The 16,349-nt window shown below is 41.8% G+C and overlaps 1 protein-coding gene and 5 non-coding genes across 6 annotated transcripts; all 6 read right to left on the bottom strand.

Annotated features, from left to right (window-relative positions):
• Positions 1-1,899: 1,899 nt before the first annotated feature.
• On the bottom strand, positions 1,900-14,858 carry ahcy (adenosylhomocysteinase). The gene is made up of 11 exons (XM_072452624.1): positions 14,703-14,858; positions 10,403-10,593; positions 8,105-8,180; positions 7,244-7,396; positions 5,602-5,714; positions 5,313-5,520; positions 4,590-4,677; positions 4,405-4,522; positions 3,668-3,790; positions 3,520-3,591; positions 1,900-2,916 (listed from the first exon to the last, which is right to left on the bottom strand). The coding sequence occupies exons 1-11, from the start codon at positions 14,728-14,730 to the stop codon at positions 2,785-2,787; spliced, it is 1,302 nt and encodes a 433-aa protein (XP_072308725.1). The 5' UTR covers positions 14,731-14,858; the 3' UTR covers positions 1,900-2,784.
• Positions 4,240-4,369, bottom strand: LOC140366500 (small nucleolar RNA SNORA17). The gene has a single exon (XR_011928047.1). It is a non-coding gene; the product is annotated as a small nucleolar RNA SNORA17 (small nucleolar RNA).
• On the bottom strand, positions 6,218-6,347 carry LOC140366501 (small nucleolar RNA SNORA17). Its single transcript, XR_011928048.1, has one exon. It is a non-coding gene; the product is annotated as a small nucleolar RNA SNORA17 (small nucleolar RNA).
• Positions 7,472-7,601, bottom strand: LOC140366499 (small nucleolar RNA SNORA17). Its single transcript, XR_011928046.1, has one exon. It is a non-coding gene; the product is annotated as a small nucleolar RNA SNORA17 (small nucleolar RNA).
• Positions 8,797-8,927, bottom strand: LOC140366502 (small nucleolar RNA SNORA17). The gene has a single exon (XR_011928049.1). It is a non-coding gene; the product is annotated as a small nucleolar RNA SNORA17 (small nucleolar RNA).
• LOC140366498 (small nucleolar RNA SNORA17) lies at positions 10,717-10,846 on the bottom strand. The gene has a single exon (XR_011928045.1). It is a non-coding gene; the product is annotated as a small nucleolar RNA SNORA17 (small nucleolar RNA).
• Positions 14,859-16,349: the final 1,491 nt, after the last annotated feature.

A 16,349-nucleotide genomic window follows, 5' to 3' on the forward strand; every position in this document is an offset into this window, starting at 1 on the left:
TCCTGATATTAGGTGATACTGAGATGATCCCCACCACAAACTGTCCTCAATGAACAGGACTGTATTTACTAGATACATTTTTTTGGTCGGGACAGTTCTACAGATACATTTAGGAAAAGCTTCAGTTGTATCATCGAGACACTTTTAGAACATGGACATTTTGACTCTCAAAGTCATTCTCAGTGTGTGGATTGAGTCAGAGTACTCGGATACTTATCCTACCGAGTAAGCCCTGCCCACTGGGCAGAACCTTGATCATAGCCTCTTTTTGTTTACAGAGTTTCACTTGAAACAAATGTTCTTCGTTTCCCCAAAGAGCCCTGTAAATAAAGTGTCGCGTGTGAATTGTCTGGTGGATGTGGGACTGGAGTAGAACCATCAGATGCACTTGGGTTGGCTCTTTCTTGCACAAATATGTTGCTCTTTGGATATGGATGATTCACAATAAAGCCCTAAATGTAGAAACATTAAGTCAAAGCCCAAACGTTTAAGATGAGATGACAAACCAGTCGATGTTGGTCCGTCTCCACATCAGGACGTGGAAGTCAGGCGGAAACTTCTGACCAGAGTTCACAAGTAGTTTTCCTGACTTGTGCGAGTGATCATGTGCATTTAAGTTGGAAAAGCCTTTTCCCTGAGGATCACATGAGCACGTGGGTGTGGCCAACAGTCAGCATGTGACTGGCATATTCAGCATGTCTAAATATATTTGATGTACTGGATGAGATTCCTTTTGTTTAGACGTTCCCAGGGGCTGAATTCAGGTTCACTTTCTGCTCAAATTAATCTATAAAAGAAACGTTAAAAAAAATCTTTTTCTGCTGGTTTTATGGAGTAAATCCGCGTGTGCAGTAACATTACTCCATCCTCCTGTGAACTTCTGGTTCTAATCGACATTTGTTTGGACACCTTTGCTTTGTCAAATTTAAAAAAGGTTAAATTGTTTCACCCCATTACCCTTCTCCTTACTTAGCATTTTTATGGACAACTAATTGGGTATAAAGCAGGGGTAAAACAAGAGGATTTGTTGGACAGACTAAGTGCAAGTTTGGCAACTGCTGAAAGGATCTAGTGAAAAACACCTCAGATTCAGAGCTCTCAATTAAATTTGTTTCAATAAATGAGGCGAGGGAAATCCCAAATGTGGAGGAGTGAAGTAGGTAAATACAAGGAAAAAAACTAAGCAGATTAAACACCTGGTCCGAGTGCTTTTAAGACTTTAAATCACGTCTTGAATCTGCAACATCTGGCTGTCAGATTCACTTTCCACGTCCTAGAATCAAACAGTCTTTGGCGATGTTTATTATAAAACCTTGGGCAGAAAACATTTACCGATTTAAATGTCTTGGTAATGAAAAGCATGTGATTTGACTCTCCTTTGCTTGATAATGAATGATTAGAATCCTTGACACACAATGTTAAGAGATTTGGAATCCTTAGACACATGAACTACATTTGGAGCTTCATTAATGCGAAAGTTTAGTTCCAAAAATCCACTTCTGTCGATCTGGAGCTTTAGAAATCTGGTTAAGTCTTTCTTCTGCTCTCCATCGTTTAGAAATCCTTGTGCGCGAAAATAATCCCCAATCTTTGAAATTCTGATAAAGTTTGGTGATGCATGCTGGGATAGCGTGACCACAGCTTGCAGGAGCTCTGGACCAGGACTATTCCAGCTCCAGTTTCCAGAGGGACAGACTTTTCAGAAGGCTGCGGCTTCTGAACATCCGGATCAGCTTTCAGTCATGATAAAACTGTCAGGCTTTGACGGATAGAAACTAAAAAAGCCGTCTCGTTTTCAATCGCATGACCACCACTGATGTCATCACATGTACAATAGTTTCAGCCTCTAAAACCTTTTACTTCTTCAAAATGCTGGTTTTATAGAAATATCGCAGACAATTAAAGAGAGTCAAGGTGTTTTTATTCCACATTACATTGAGCTACATGTGAACAGACTCTTGATCTCTGAATCCCGCTGTAACCGTTTGAAACCAACTCCACACCGCCCCCTGCTGTCCAACGCTAATCACATTTGCCACAAGATTCAAAAAGGAGGGCACAGAACTTAATTTGGCCCTTCAAGTCAAATTAAATAATTACAATAAAAAAGAAAAACAAGGCTAAAATAAGACTTTATCACATTAAGTTGAGCAGATTCGGCGTTTTGAAATCCACTGGAAATGCAGCGTTCTTTACTTCTGATTTCCAAGTGCTTTTTTGCTAAGGCAGTGCTGCGTTTGAGGCCACTGCGCTCGGGAGCGAAGAACGACGCCGCGTCGTCTTTGAAAACGGCTCAACTCCGGAAATAAGTGTAGAATCAGCGGGGAATGACAAACACCGAGGACGAGGGAGGGGTCAGGAGAGGTCAGGAAGGGAAGGCCAGAGCAACGTTTGTAAAGTAGTTTAAGATATGATCAGAAGGTAATTAATCCCTCAAGTTTAACCTAAAGGGATCGATAATGGCACGTTTGTTTTACCACTTTGCAATGATTGTCCAGAATTTAAAAACGTACAATTGTCTGTTTACATTTTGTCATCCGTCCAAGTCTCATCAGTTCCATCAGTCCAAATATTCCTCCAAATACTTGTTCTCACAGTTCAACGTTGTACCCACTGAAACTTGCTCTGATCAGTAATATCTCGTCTCTAACCTTTGAGTTCCCAAAATGAGCTCCAGTCTAATGTTTAGCTTGTACTCGTCCCCGTCTCCCCTCCCTCTCCTCCTCCCCCTCCCCTTGGTGGTAGTTTTGGTAGATTCTGGGGTGGGGATGGGGGGTGGGTTGCTCAGTAGCGGTAGTGGTCCGGTTTGAAGGGACCCTCCTTGGGTAGACTCAGGTATTTGGCCTGTTTGTCCGACAGCTTGGTGAGCTTCACGCCCAGTTTGTCCAGGTGGGCGGCGGCTACCTGCTCGTCCAGCTGGAGAAGACAAACAAACAAATATGAACTGGAATCAAACTCAAAGTACATCCTTTTTTAAATAGAATATCTACAAATACATTTGAAATTAATTATCCGTTTACATCAATGGGAAATATTGATAGTCATTGTGTTTTGCTATGCAACCAAATTACAATACAAATTTGAAAACATTTACAGATTGTATAGCAGCTGCTGCTATACAAGAGAAAATCCTTAATCTGAGCCCTGAATAGGTTTTTCCATCATTGTGATTATATATGGCCACGATGGGTTATTGGTGGGGTTTTTAGAATCGACGGTTAACTTCAGAAATGTGTCCAGGTGCTAACGTGAGTCTGAGGCGTGCAAACACACACGTGTCTGTCAGAGCCCAGAGTGTCAACAAGACCGCTCCTCCTCATAATCCGGACTACAATTTAGGGAGGTCATTTATTTAGTGACCAATGTGTGAATTTTTTTTTTTTTTACATTATGGCAAATCAGAAACGGGAGCTTGCCCAAAAACTGGGACTTTAAAAGGGGCCCTAGTTCAGGGATGCCAAAAGTCAAGTAGAGAGTTGAGGTGATGACAAAAGCAGGAGTAGCGTGCCGTGTACTGACCCTCTTTGGCAGGAAGTAGACTCCGATGGGATATTTGTCAGTGTTTGTCCACAACTCGATCTGAGCCAGAACCTGCAGACACATGGAAACTGTTAAACTGCCGCACACACACGAGCACCCTTTGCTTGGGCTGCACCTATCGGAGCACCTGGTTGGTGAAGGAGTTGCTCATGACGAAGGAGGGGTGGCCCATGGCACAGCCCAGATTGACCAGACGGCCCTCGGCCAAGATGATGACGTGACGGCCATTTTTCATCCGGTAACGGTCCACCTGAAGGAGAGAAATGACAGAATGAGACTTTAGTTATTTTAAAAATGGCAGAATGTCACAAGTTCGAAGAGGCCCAGGGGAGGCTAAAAACACTCATAGCAGGATTTGTGGAGTAATATGCGGCCTCTTTACACGTCTTTACTGTGAGACATGTAGGTCTAAACTGCAAGGATGTTTCTATTGCAGAAGCCGTTCCATCATCTTAATCATTGCAACATTTACGATTTGATATTCGCTCCATTGTTCATCCACATTTTAGTTCTGATGTTTCCGTCAGCGCCGTCCCAGTCTCGGTTTAATGAGACGCATCGGACGGAAACATCTGCCACAGCAGCCAAGCAAACCTCTGACATCAGCGTGACCATAATCGAACCTCGCCCACTTCGATATTATACATATTTTACAACCGTTAAATGTACAGTTCATCATCCACACAAGATCTGGATTCATTTGTTGGTGTAGATTTCACTCCGAGATCTCTCTTCAGACAGAGTCCCAGTGCAGACCTCCACCGTCTCTCTGTGCTCCTAATGACACAGCACCTCCACAAGGGGGGGCTGCAACGCCTCAAGGAGCACTCGTCCTCAGAGGACGTGTGAACACAAGTTTATCACCTGTGGCTTGACGTTGATCTTCTCGGCGGCGTTCTTGGCGAGCCAGCTCACGTCGATCTCGCAGTCAAAATGCCCGATGTTGCACACGATTGAGTCGTCCTTCATCTGCTCGAAGTGACTGCAGGTACAAACTGGGGATTAATATAAAGCCATCATCTGTGTCGAGCAGTGGAAACATGACTTACTGTCCCATGATGATGTCCTCACAGCCGGTGGTGGTCACAAAGATGTTTCCCTCTTTGCAGGCTTCCTCCATCGTGGTCACCTCATACCCTGCAGAAAACTACTAATGAGCCTCGGCTTTCATATGCCAAATGTGGGACCACCACTACTACTAAGCCCACTTTGGGGCAGCATCACAGAAAATGTCTACATTGACTCCCATATTAGATCTTATATTATGCTAGGGGGCGTGTTACAGGTACAGAGTGCTTCCTGAGGATGGGCTGAAACAGGGAAGCATGCCGAGTTACGCAGGGTAGCCCGCGTTTGTCTGCTCATCCGGGAAGGAGAATAGACTGTTCTCTAGATAAAGACGGCAGGAAATCAAAAAAAATAAATAAAACACACTTTAGGTCCCAATAGCACTGTAAGGTTAAAAGCGCTGAAGTCGATTTTGCATGATATGGGCCCTTTAATATAAAAATAGTTTGAGAAGGTGAATTATGAATGAATTTGGACACGAGTATGTGCTGTAAATACTTTTACACTGTTTGGGTGTATGGTGTGAATAACATTCACCAAAGCTTTTAGAGCTGAGCAATAATTTTCAGTTTTAAACCAATCCTGAATAAACCCACCATCAGAAATTCACACAACAAATGACATTCTACACTAGAAGTCCTCAAACTTTTCACACAAAAACACTCAGGAAAATAGGCCTTCCGAGTACAACTATATCTACTCACCCTCCATGGCGGCCTGCAGTGCGTTGATGGGGTCGATCTCCGTGACGATGACGCGGGCCCCGAACCCTCTGAGGGCCTGCACGCAGCCCTTGCCGACGTCTCCGTAGCCGGCCACCACAGCCACCTTCCCGGCGATCATCACGTCCGTGGCCCTCTTGATGCCGTCGATCAGGGACTCACGGCAGCCGTACAGGTTGTCAAACTTACTCTGCGCCACAGGGTGAACAGTTCAGATCCCAAGCATTTGAAATACGAGACGCGGTTTGAAATGAGCCGGGCTAACGTGCACCTTGGTGACGGAGTCGTTGACGTTGATGGCTGGCATCTTCAGCTCTCCGTTCTTCAGCATCTTGTACAGGTTGTGGACTCCTGTTGTGGTCTCCTCAGATACACCGCGGATTCCTAACACAAGGAACATAAATATTCAACCAAATAATTTTGAAAGTCTAAAATTCACCACAAAAGTTCAATTTAATCTGTCGTTGGTTATTATACCGGGTACATTTACTGTAAAAAACCCCACCCAAACAGTTGTTGCAGCTGCGTTTCCAAACCCCTGTACCTCTGGTTCTGAAACAAATGTATATCACTTTGAAAGACAAATGAATATCCTTTCGTAAATATTTTTAAAGCATTTGAGAGAAGACTGAAATCTAAGCCGCTTATGCATTTCAGAACAAGAGGAAATCTGAACCAGGTCTAGTTTTAGAAGTTTGCAAAATGACATTCATAAAAATTTTTTTAAAAAGCTACAAAAACAGAAAAGATTTTTTTTTTTTTAAATATGTTCAGTAACAAAAGAAGAGCAGATTCACTTTGTCAATGTCACCCACCCCCAATAACAAACACACATTTAAACACCTTATTAAATCCTTCTTTCTGCTTTTGCAAAGACTAAAGTGTGTGATGTTGGTGTAGATTTCACTCCGAGATCTCTCTTCAGACAGAGTCCCAGTGCAGACCTCCACCGTCTCTCTGTGCTCCTAATGACACAGCACCACCACAAGGGGGGGCTGCAACGCCTCAAGGAGCACGCGGTTCAACCAAAGCGGCTCAACACAATTAAACAGGTTTTAAGTTTGCTACAAGAATAGTAGTAGTACTGACAACTATGAAAACAAAAAGATGGTAGTTATTTCAATAATGGAACAAACCCTTGACTATAGAAACATTTGGTCGTACCTGTAGTTTACTTCAGACATGTACAAGCATGTTCTGAAACACACGGGGTCTTGTATTGGTTTTATCAGTTCAGAGTTCACTCTTTGGTAGAAAAGGTTCTAAAAGACAGTCATCGGGACACGGTTTCTGAAATCAAAACGTTTCAGCTTCCATCAGATTAAAAATGACTTCAAAGTGCTGCTCGCTGGAGGAGTGATGGCACATGAGTTTGAATCCGGTTCTCGGCAGTTTGCTGCATGTCCTTCCCCAGTTTCACACAATACTGTCCTGTATGGGCCAAACAATCCTTACAAAATACATAACTCTACCTTTTGAAATTAGGCCCAAGATCTTTAAGTCTATATTAAAAACTCATGGTTTATGTTCAATTTGTTAGTCAAAAATAATTTAGTATTCTTTGTATTTACTGCAAATGTGTCAATTGTAATTTTTTTCCTGTTCCATGTAAAGCACTTTTAGTTGTCCGTGTGCATGAAAAGTGCTCTACACATAAAATTGACGAGACTTTAAAAACGGTGCCCAGATAAACGACCAACAGAAAACTTATTTTTCTGTTGCGTCTGTTGTATTAGTCCAGTCCTTAATAGTCAGAGCGGTCCGAGTCATTCATTTCTCTGACTTCTGAAACCACCACAGCCCTTTCCAGGACACATGAAGGATGTGCACTTAGAATCCTACTTTTTAAACATATCAAATCCTCTCTTAATCTCAGTACATGTAGTGTATGGTGCAGCCCCTCGTGGCATTACCTGAGAGTAGTTTGGGGTACTTGGTGTGCACCAGGTTGGTGAGGTCTCCTCCGTCGTCCAGGATCATGTTGAGGGGCTTTCCGTCCTTGAAGTAAATGGTCTGCTCGATGCACCACACGTACTCCTCGTCCGTCTCCCCTTTCCACGCATACACTACACAACAACATGAACATGTACTTCATGGGGAATAGCACAGTATGAACAGTCATCGATTGTAGCTTATAGTGTGATGTTGGTGTAGATTTCACTCCGAGATCTCTCTTCAGACAGAGTCCCAGTGCAGACCTCCACCGTCTCTCTGTGCTCCTAATGACACAGCACCACCACAAGGGGGGGCTGCAACGCCTCAAGGAGCACTCGCCATCTACTGCTTGTAATACCAATACTACTGACAAACCTCACACAAGTTTCCTTCTAAACCAAAATATAATGCATTCTATACATTATAATAATTAGGGGTGGGACCATTCCTGGTATTATATGGACTATTATAAAGTCAGACCCTTTACCCAGTACGCGTGTAAGGTAAACGCCGCTCTTAGGGTCAGAATGAGGCCACTGTGTGCTGTCTGCACCTAATAGTGTTTAATCTCCAAGCAGGAAGTGTGCCGTTAGCATGCTAACGTTTGTTAGCTTTAACGTGACGGTAAACTCCACTCTGGCTTCTGAACGTTGTGAAAAGCACAAACTCATCACTGAGAATGAGGAGGCTCAGAATGAATTGGGTAAGAAACCAAATTAAACCACTGCAAACAATTTGAATTAACACGTTTTACACATTAGACAAGTCAAACGTCGGGGAATCATTTCCTTACGCAGTGAGATCTAACCAGTGCATTACTCCAGTTGTATTAAGGTTACCTGGGACACCAGTTTTAGCGATGGCCGCCGCAGCGTGGTCCTGAGTGGAGAAGATGTTACAGCTCGACCACTGCACCTGAAAGGGACAACACACGACTCATTGAACTACAATGCAGATAAGATATGAAGATTGAATGATACAAATTTTACCACAGAATAGCACATTTTTAGGTTTATAATTTATGACATCACACTAGGAAATTGTCAATTTTTTTATTTGACAAACAAAAATATGAGCATATTTATATTGTTGAATTGTTTAGAGTAAATTCTGCATAAACCCTAATGTGATGTCACTTCCGTCATTTTCTACAGATTTTAACATATTCACAAATACCTGCTTAATTGGTTTAACTAATTTATATGTACAGCTGGTATAAGTACATCAAATAAAGTCATTAGAAAATTGTAAAAACCTGTCATAGGCACTATAAATGCTTGTGCCTTAATTACCCATTTGTGCTTTAAAGAAAACAAGTTTACCAATTTACCCATGTCCGTGTTTGTCCCATAACCTCTGGAATAATGGCCAATCCCTCATATTTACATAAGATCATGTTAATTCATACACAGTGTCCCATTTTAAATTAAGTAAATAAAGGATTAGGACAGTACTGGGCTGTAAGCTGCATTTGTGACGCGAAAACGGCAGCTGTTCAGTACGGTTATAAAAATATAACTAATGAGTTTTGTTTGTTGGTGTAGATTTCACTCCGGGATCTCTCTTCAGACAGAGTCCCAGTGCAGACCTCCACCGTCTCTCTGTGCTCCTAATGACACAGCACCACCACAAGGGGGGGGCTGCAACGCCTCAAAGAGCACTTATATTCTGACTATCTGCAAATCACTTTTCTGTCAGATTAATCTTATACAAGACTTTGAGCTAGAGAGTAAACACTTTTGTGCTTGGAACTATTGTAGCCACTTGTGGAAGCAGGTTAGATACATTTTTAGGGCTCAACATTTATCGTGCATTTTCTTTGCATTGGCGGTCGAATTACCTTTGATACATAGGTTTAAAACAAAACAAAAACTAACAAAACAGATGTTGCTAATGCCAACTTTGCCGACGCTGATGCAGTCATTGCTAGCTTTAAAAAACATGCCAGAAGATGGCAAGAACAAACTAAAATGAGACTGTTCTGCTCGTCTAAAGTACACGTCTTGCAACTGTAATCATGTTAGTCATACCTGCTGAAAATGTAAGCTGGTTAAAGAGTCACTGAGCTCTGCGTCAACAAGCGGATATCTAATCTTTAGCCAAACACCAGGGACATGTGCAGTGCTTGTTAGGTTTGCTCACCACATCCATTTGCAGAACTCAAAAAAAGCCTTGTATAAATTGGTGGACACTCAAACGCTGCAGCAGGACCTCCGCCCTCCCCGCAGGTAACAGGTAAACATGCTATAGTCCAGAGTTTATTTAGAGCAGAGGGCACTGAGACCGCTCTGTTCAGGCGCGAACAGAGTCCGATAAGACCCACGGCTCAAGGACCTTGGGACGAACCGACCAAGGACCCTCTGAAATCTGAGGTCAGAGGTTATAGGCTTGTGTGCAGAGTATGTGTGTCCAACTGCAGAATTTGGACAGTCGAAGTTGGGAGTTCTGATGAAACTCGAGAAAAGCTGACTGTACCGGTTATTCGTATTTGTATGTGAGACTAATCTGTTTGCACATGAAGCATTGTTCCACCAAACCGTTCATGAAGTTGCATTAACACATACATGTCATTTTATACAACTAAAAATTAGGTCTGATCAGCTTTTTACACTTAAAAAAAAGGTGCATCATGTACCTTTTCTGGTAGAGATGGGGGACATTAAAGTTTTACCTACAATGTGCCACAGTATGCCATTAAGCTTCATCTCTATGGAGACAAGCAAACGGTGCAGGTCAGGTCTGTGAAGAGTAGTTCATGGTATTTTTGAGCAATAAATACAGCTGCAATCGAATGACTAGGGTTGTCATTAGTACTGAGAATCTGACCGATGCTAAAACCAGAAGCAGATAAACAGAATAAATATGTATGATATTGAACTAGACTTTATGGTAACATGAAGTGCTCAACACGTTTAAACCAGCGCCAGCCGCATTCTGGAGCGCAGTGAACGGCCGCTGTGAGACAGGTGGTCTCTGAGCGGCTTCTCCCACATTCTGGTGCAAGTCAAGAATTGAATAATAAATAAACGCAGATAATTCTTGGTCAGCCAGGAGGGTTGTATATTTCAGTCTACAAGTACAATCACGTAGTCCCTACTGCGGACTAAACCCCCTCTGAATCACAGTAGTGCACGTACCTCAGCCCCCATGGCGGTGAGGGTCTCGATGAGCACGGCGGTCTGCAGCGTCATGTGGAGGCAGCCCGCGATACGAGCTCCCTTCAGGGGCTTGGACTGGCCGTACATCTCCCTCATCTTCATCAGACCGGGCATCTCGTTCTCGGCGATGTCAATGGCCTTGCGCCCCCATTCGGCCTGGGTGATGTCAGCTGCGGGGGACAGGGTAAGGCAGGTGAAGGGAAGAAACCATAAAGCTCCAACTATTCATTTTCTGTTCCAGGGAGTAATGTGAAGATAAAACAAAAAGGTAATAATTATCTTCTATGCAACATATTGTTGGTGTAGATTTCACTCCGAGATCTCTCTTCAGACAGAGTCCCAGTGCAGACCTCCACCGTCTCTCTGTGCTCCTAATGACACAGCACCTCCACAAGGGGGGGCTGCAACGCCTCAAGGAGCACTTTTTTTATTGTTCACAAAAGGCTCATCATCGTGCGTTTCCGGACCGTCCCGTAATCCATAAATACTAGAGCGAGATTAAAGAGACACTGCAGTCTTCAACGCCGACTCTAGAACTATGAATATTTGATGTAAAACTCCAACACTGGAAATGAGATTGTGGAATGTACTAGGGGTCACGACATAAAACTTTAGTTCAATTATTGTGAGGAAAAACGTCACGATTTAATGATTATTCACGATTGAGACTGACCAAACGACAGTGAAAGCTTTAATTTTCTTTCATTTCCGTGGTCTGACGCGCGAGTTTAAGTTTGTGCCCGGCTTTTAACGATTTAACTTTCTGAAAGACAAAATAAAGTTAAATGTAAAAAAAACAACGACCGCCAGACAAAATAAAGTTGTTTACATTTAGGTATATTAATGGTGCTGAATATTGAACTAAAAATTCAATAAGTCAGTTATATTTTTTGGGTTCTTACGATTACATTGTGACCTGAAAATCATGATCATTGATTAACCTGATAATCCTGACATCACTAGAACGTGCTTATGGCTGCAGCAAGAAAAGCTGTATTTGTTTTCAATCCGCTTGTGTGAACCTTCTCATTGCCATTTTATCTGGAGATATAAGTCCCATTCCTACTTCTGTTTGTCAAGTGTCCACTCCAGCCCTAAATGAACACCACACCACGTAGTTGTAAGTGTAGCTCAAAACACAATGCATGATGTGGATCATCATGTCATTTACTCGGGCAAATCTCCCAAAAGTTTGATTTGTCTCATTTCTTTTAGTCGACGCGCACTCCAACTCAAAATGACGTCTGGCCGAGGCGAAAAGCTGTGGTCAATGGAGAATGCGGTCTTTGGTTCGAGTTATCTTAGACAAGGTGTTGAGTAACTCTGCAGAGGCTTTTTAGAGCGCAGCAGAGCAACCATCCCAAAAAACAACAAGAACAGTTTAATACCAGTTACTTATTCTGACGTTTGTGTTTATTACAAATATATAATCTCAATGTGACTGCTTTATTAGAGTTGACTGTATTGCATAATAAGCGGTCATTAAATAGCATTTTAGTAAAGTTGTCCAATGTGAACTCTAACCTCGTCAGGGCAACTTTTAGGATTACAGTTGCAATTACAAGTCATTTTGCTAAATAAATTAATCTAAGGGTTATTCAATTTGTTTAGAAGACCGTGAATGAGAGTTGCTACATTTGACATAAGTTGAAATGGAGGACATCCTTTACAGATGAAAGAGTGCTTATCCATAACACTACATTTATTATGTAATTACAGCTCAAACTCGGCTATAAAGGCTCATTCTACAGCTCATGTTGAAAAAATGCAATTTAGCAATTATTCACTATGGGCCTGGTCAGTATTTGGATGAGAGGGCTCAGTTTAGAGCGAGTGGGATCAGTCTGGAGTGAGTCAGTTTGTATTCATCTCAAATATAATGTAGTACAAAACCAGAGACACTCTTATCAACTGCAGCTTGTGCATTAGCCTTAGTTACATCATGGACGGTCGCCTTTGGGGATTTACTGTTTTAGTAATTACGTTTACTCGGCTCTTTGTGCTGCACAAACCAAGAGTTTGTATATGAAGGACAAAGTATTGAGAATATTGGTAGAGCTGAACAATTTAGGGGGAAAAAAAACATCTAAATGATCAGCGTCAGTGCCATCTGCATGTTCGGAATCAGTAAAAGGTTTATTGCCAGTTTTACATTAACAATAGTCTGAGTGCACATTTTAAACTCATGTAGGAAAATTGACAGGTGGAATACCAATTACAAGTTAGAATTTATTGGGGGGGTACAAGTTAAATCCTAGCCATGTAACATACTTTTACTCTACAAGTTTTCTGTACAGAGAATACTGAAATCCGAACTGCTACAAGAATCCAGAGTATTTCAGAACATGTTTGTAGAGGTATAAACTACAGCCCTTGGCACTTGACATAAGACCTTAGCCTACACCTAGTGACACAGGATTATCTTGTTTTGGTGTGAATCTTGATTCCGCTTGTTGAATAGGAACTCTAACGTCATGAAACTACATCCATCACTTTCAAATGCAAGACTTATTAATAACACACTCCCAACAGCATTTACTGACCACACTTGCAATAAGTTACTATCCGTGTCCCAAGGAGGACATGTTAATCTACAAAATGATCATTTCAAACACAGGGCAGATGACTCTGGGAGACTGTAAAGTTTTGGGGGAACAAATCTTAACTCATGAACCACAATTGTTAGATCTCATTTGTTAGGAATTGGGACAGCAAACTTTTAAAGTTATTTTGGAGATGTGCAAAAGTAAAACTAAAATCATCCAGTGTAATCCCCCGAAAATTTTTTTATATTGATGCTTTTTGTGGTTCATTTCAAGCGCATATGAAGATTGTTAGGTTTGTTTGTCAGCATCATCCGACCCGAATGACGCACTTTTCGATTCCATTTTGAAAACATAATTTCACCTTTGTTTATTAATGATAGTGAAGACTTTGAACCTTGTGCCAGTTTTTTGTTTCATGTCATGTGCTCAGCCAGTAGAGATATGAACAGTAAACCAGGTCAACAATCTGACAGTTAAAACTAGTCATTTAAGACTAGACAAGCAAAAGAGTTTATTTTCTTCAAAAGTAATTTTTGGTCAGTTTAAAAAATAAGAGCTTGTAAAGAACCAACATTGTCCAAACTGCACCTTAAGGGGTTTTATCTACTAAAATTCAATCCATAGATTTATACATGGAACATTGGAATTTCAAGGCAGTTTTATTTTTAAAAAATGCATCTTTCTCACGGAGACAAAGATCCGTGCGCAACACACATCAAACTGGACTATCCTTTACATCACAAAATTCTGACTGAATGTACGGAAAGATTTGATGAAATCCAATTCCATGTCTGGTTCATTAAATGTTTTAGTAAAAAAAAAAAGATACAGTTTCAATAAGAGCGAGTTTACACAAATATGAACGCAAACTAATTTTTTTGTATCCAACGAGTCATCAAAATGAGGCAAAGAATTTAAACCCGACCATCCAATTTTATGCTTTAGATCAAGATAAATCTGTGCAATTTGTGACTCCTCTATAGACTTGACCTACTCCAGCACAATCTTTTGTTTTATAAATTGCGCATTTCTAAATAACTCCATTCAAAAAAAAAAAAAACCTTTATTTAACAACATAATCCACCATTATATCTACAACTAGTTACTCCAGGCAGCCACGTGTGTTTTACTACTACAGCGTGGATTACATACGGCTTTATCTGCTCCTGTCAGTCAAGCGCGAGTGAGAGAAGACGCAATGACTCATGGGAGTTGTAGTTTCTTAACCGCATGGAACAAACTCGCGACTACGGGCTTTCTCTCGGTTAATAAACTACAACACCCAGCCAGTTGTGACGGCGTGTTCTTGCGCGGTTCCCGGTCCATGCTTGCAGCTAGTGTGGCCGTTACATGTCGGTTCAATCACAACGTGAGCGAAGTTACAAAATGTACGAGGCTTTAAAGTGAACATTTTGACGCCATGCTGCAAGATGTGCGCTGCCCGATGTGTTACCTGCAGTGAAAGCGAGTTCCGAGGCGAGCGCAAGCAGAAAAAACACGGTGATAAATACTAAATAGCAACCGAGAGAACATTCGCAACACATTGTTAAAAGATGTATAATAAATAAAGGTTTCTGATTGCATTAAATCGTACTGAAATCACGTTTTTAAAAGCAGGGTTATGTTTAAGCAGCGCTCCCACGGAAAAAGCTGCATTTGAACGCACTTTTAGCCACTTTAGCCGCGGCTAGCTGGTGCGAAAATGAGCAAAAATGAACAAAAATGACACTGACCAACTTTGTATTGCAGTTTGTCGGACATGGTGGCTGGAGGTGTGTGTAGCTGGCGGGGAGAGCAGCGGCAGCAGCAGCCTGGCCGGAGAACAGAGGCAGAGAGGGACGCGAATCCGGCAGCGGAGTTTTCACCACCGCGTTGAAACCGGCTCGCACCAGGGGCGGGTCCAAACGGGCTCGGCGTGAGCTCTGATTGGACGGCCGCACATCCCGCCCCGCTACGGAGAGGTCTGATTGGCTGCGGCGGGTGAATGGTTGGAACAAGTTTGGTCTGGAGCAAGTTTGGAGAAAGGTGCTGTTGTTCCGTAACTTGCACAACATGTTATATCACGTGAAAATAAATGTACACATGTTAAAAAAAAGTCAAAGCTGAATATAGGAACCTATATGAAGCTATTTTCCAACAATAAAGCTTGCTAAACAAAATGGGCCTATTTGCAACCAGGCTTTAATAAATCAGTCCACCTAACTGTCTTTTAAAACCAAGTAAAGTTTAAGGAGAAGAGTGTTCCATAACTCTGTAACTTTTCAGGTTGAAGGTCTGCCACTGGAACGTTTCATAGTAAGGCATTAAAGTCAGGGTTTGGAGAGCTTTATTTTCATTAATGTATAACAGGCATAAAGTAATAATATAATAAACAATAAACTCTAAGAAGGTCAGGGTCTGTGGCTGTTTCCCAAAGCATTGGGCCCTTTACGAAGCCGCTTCCAATGATGAGTGGAGGAGACAAGAGAGTCCTTTACTTCAGTGGTTCTCAACCTGGGGGTCAAGAAACGATTTCAGGGGGTTTCTAGATTATAGATGTAGATTATTATTTGGGGGTCTTCCAAAGTCATTTATCTTGGTCAATGTGCTCAAAATAAAATCAGGCTAAATCATCACTTTGGGGGAAGCCTACGTTTTATGTTTGGGGGGTGGCAAATGGCAATATAGTTATTTTGTGGGTTGTGGCTGAAAAATGTTGAGAACCACTGTTTTACTTCATGGGACAGAACCAGGAAACACGAGAACCAAAGAAAAAGGGGGCTTTCCGCCAGCAGGATCTGTACAGCTACATTACATTTGAAAGTAGTGTGGCGTGGGTAAAATGTTTGAGGAAGCCGATGTGAAGGCTTGCACAGACAAACCAAAGTACCAGTGTTAATGACTCTTGAATCAAACTCGGGAGAAAAATAGCCAATCTCCAGACTTGAGAACTTTCAATGTTTAATTAGTAATAATAGAATATAATACTCAGACCGGAATTTCAACAGCTACATCAATTCATTAACTTCAGTAGCTTTTTGCATAACATATAGTGTCTAAACCAGATTTGGAGAGATTTATCCACACATTTGTCTCCAATAGATTAGACTGTAACGGCCTGCTCACTGGCCTCTCCAAAGGGTTATGATAAGATAAGATAAGATAATCCTTTATTGTCCCACATGGGGAAATTTCATTGATGCAACGCAGGTAGATACAGAGGTAGATACAGAAGAACAGATCACTTATAGGAAGTCTGAAAAACACTTTCAGTAGAAGATCTCCTATAAATAAATAAAAACTCCCATAGACAGACGGCTGGTGTGGAGTATGACCTGGCAGAGTGGATCCTGGACTACCTCACAGACCGACCCCAGTTTGTGAGATCCTGGGACTGTGTA

The sequence above is a fragment of the Eucyclogobius newberryi genome, unplaced genomic scaffold (genome assembly GCF_026437365.1).
Source record: "Eucyclogobius newberryi isolate DKJ021-1_F unplaced genomic scaffold, fEucNew1.0.hap1 SCAF_19, whole genome shotgun sequence".
NCBI lineage: Eukaryota > Metazoa > Chordata > Actinopteri > Gobiiformes > Gobiidae > Eucyclogobius > Eucyclogobius newberryi.

Excerpts from the sequence above, each read along its gene's own strand:
- ahcy (XM_072452624.1), bottom strand. The coding sequence starts at position 14,730 with ATGTCCGACAAACTGCAATACAAAGTTG. Across the intron at positions 4,523-4,589 it reads GAGGACATCATCATGGGACA|TCACTTCGAGCAGATGAAGG; the intron begins GTAAGTCATGTT and ends TTGTACCTGCAG. Across the intron at positions 3,592-3,667 it reads GCAACTCCTTCACCAACCAG|GTTCTGGCTCAGATCGAGTT; the intron begins GTGCTCCGATAG and ends ATGTGTCTGCAG.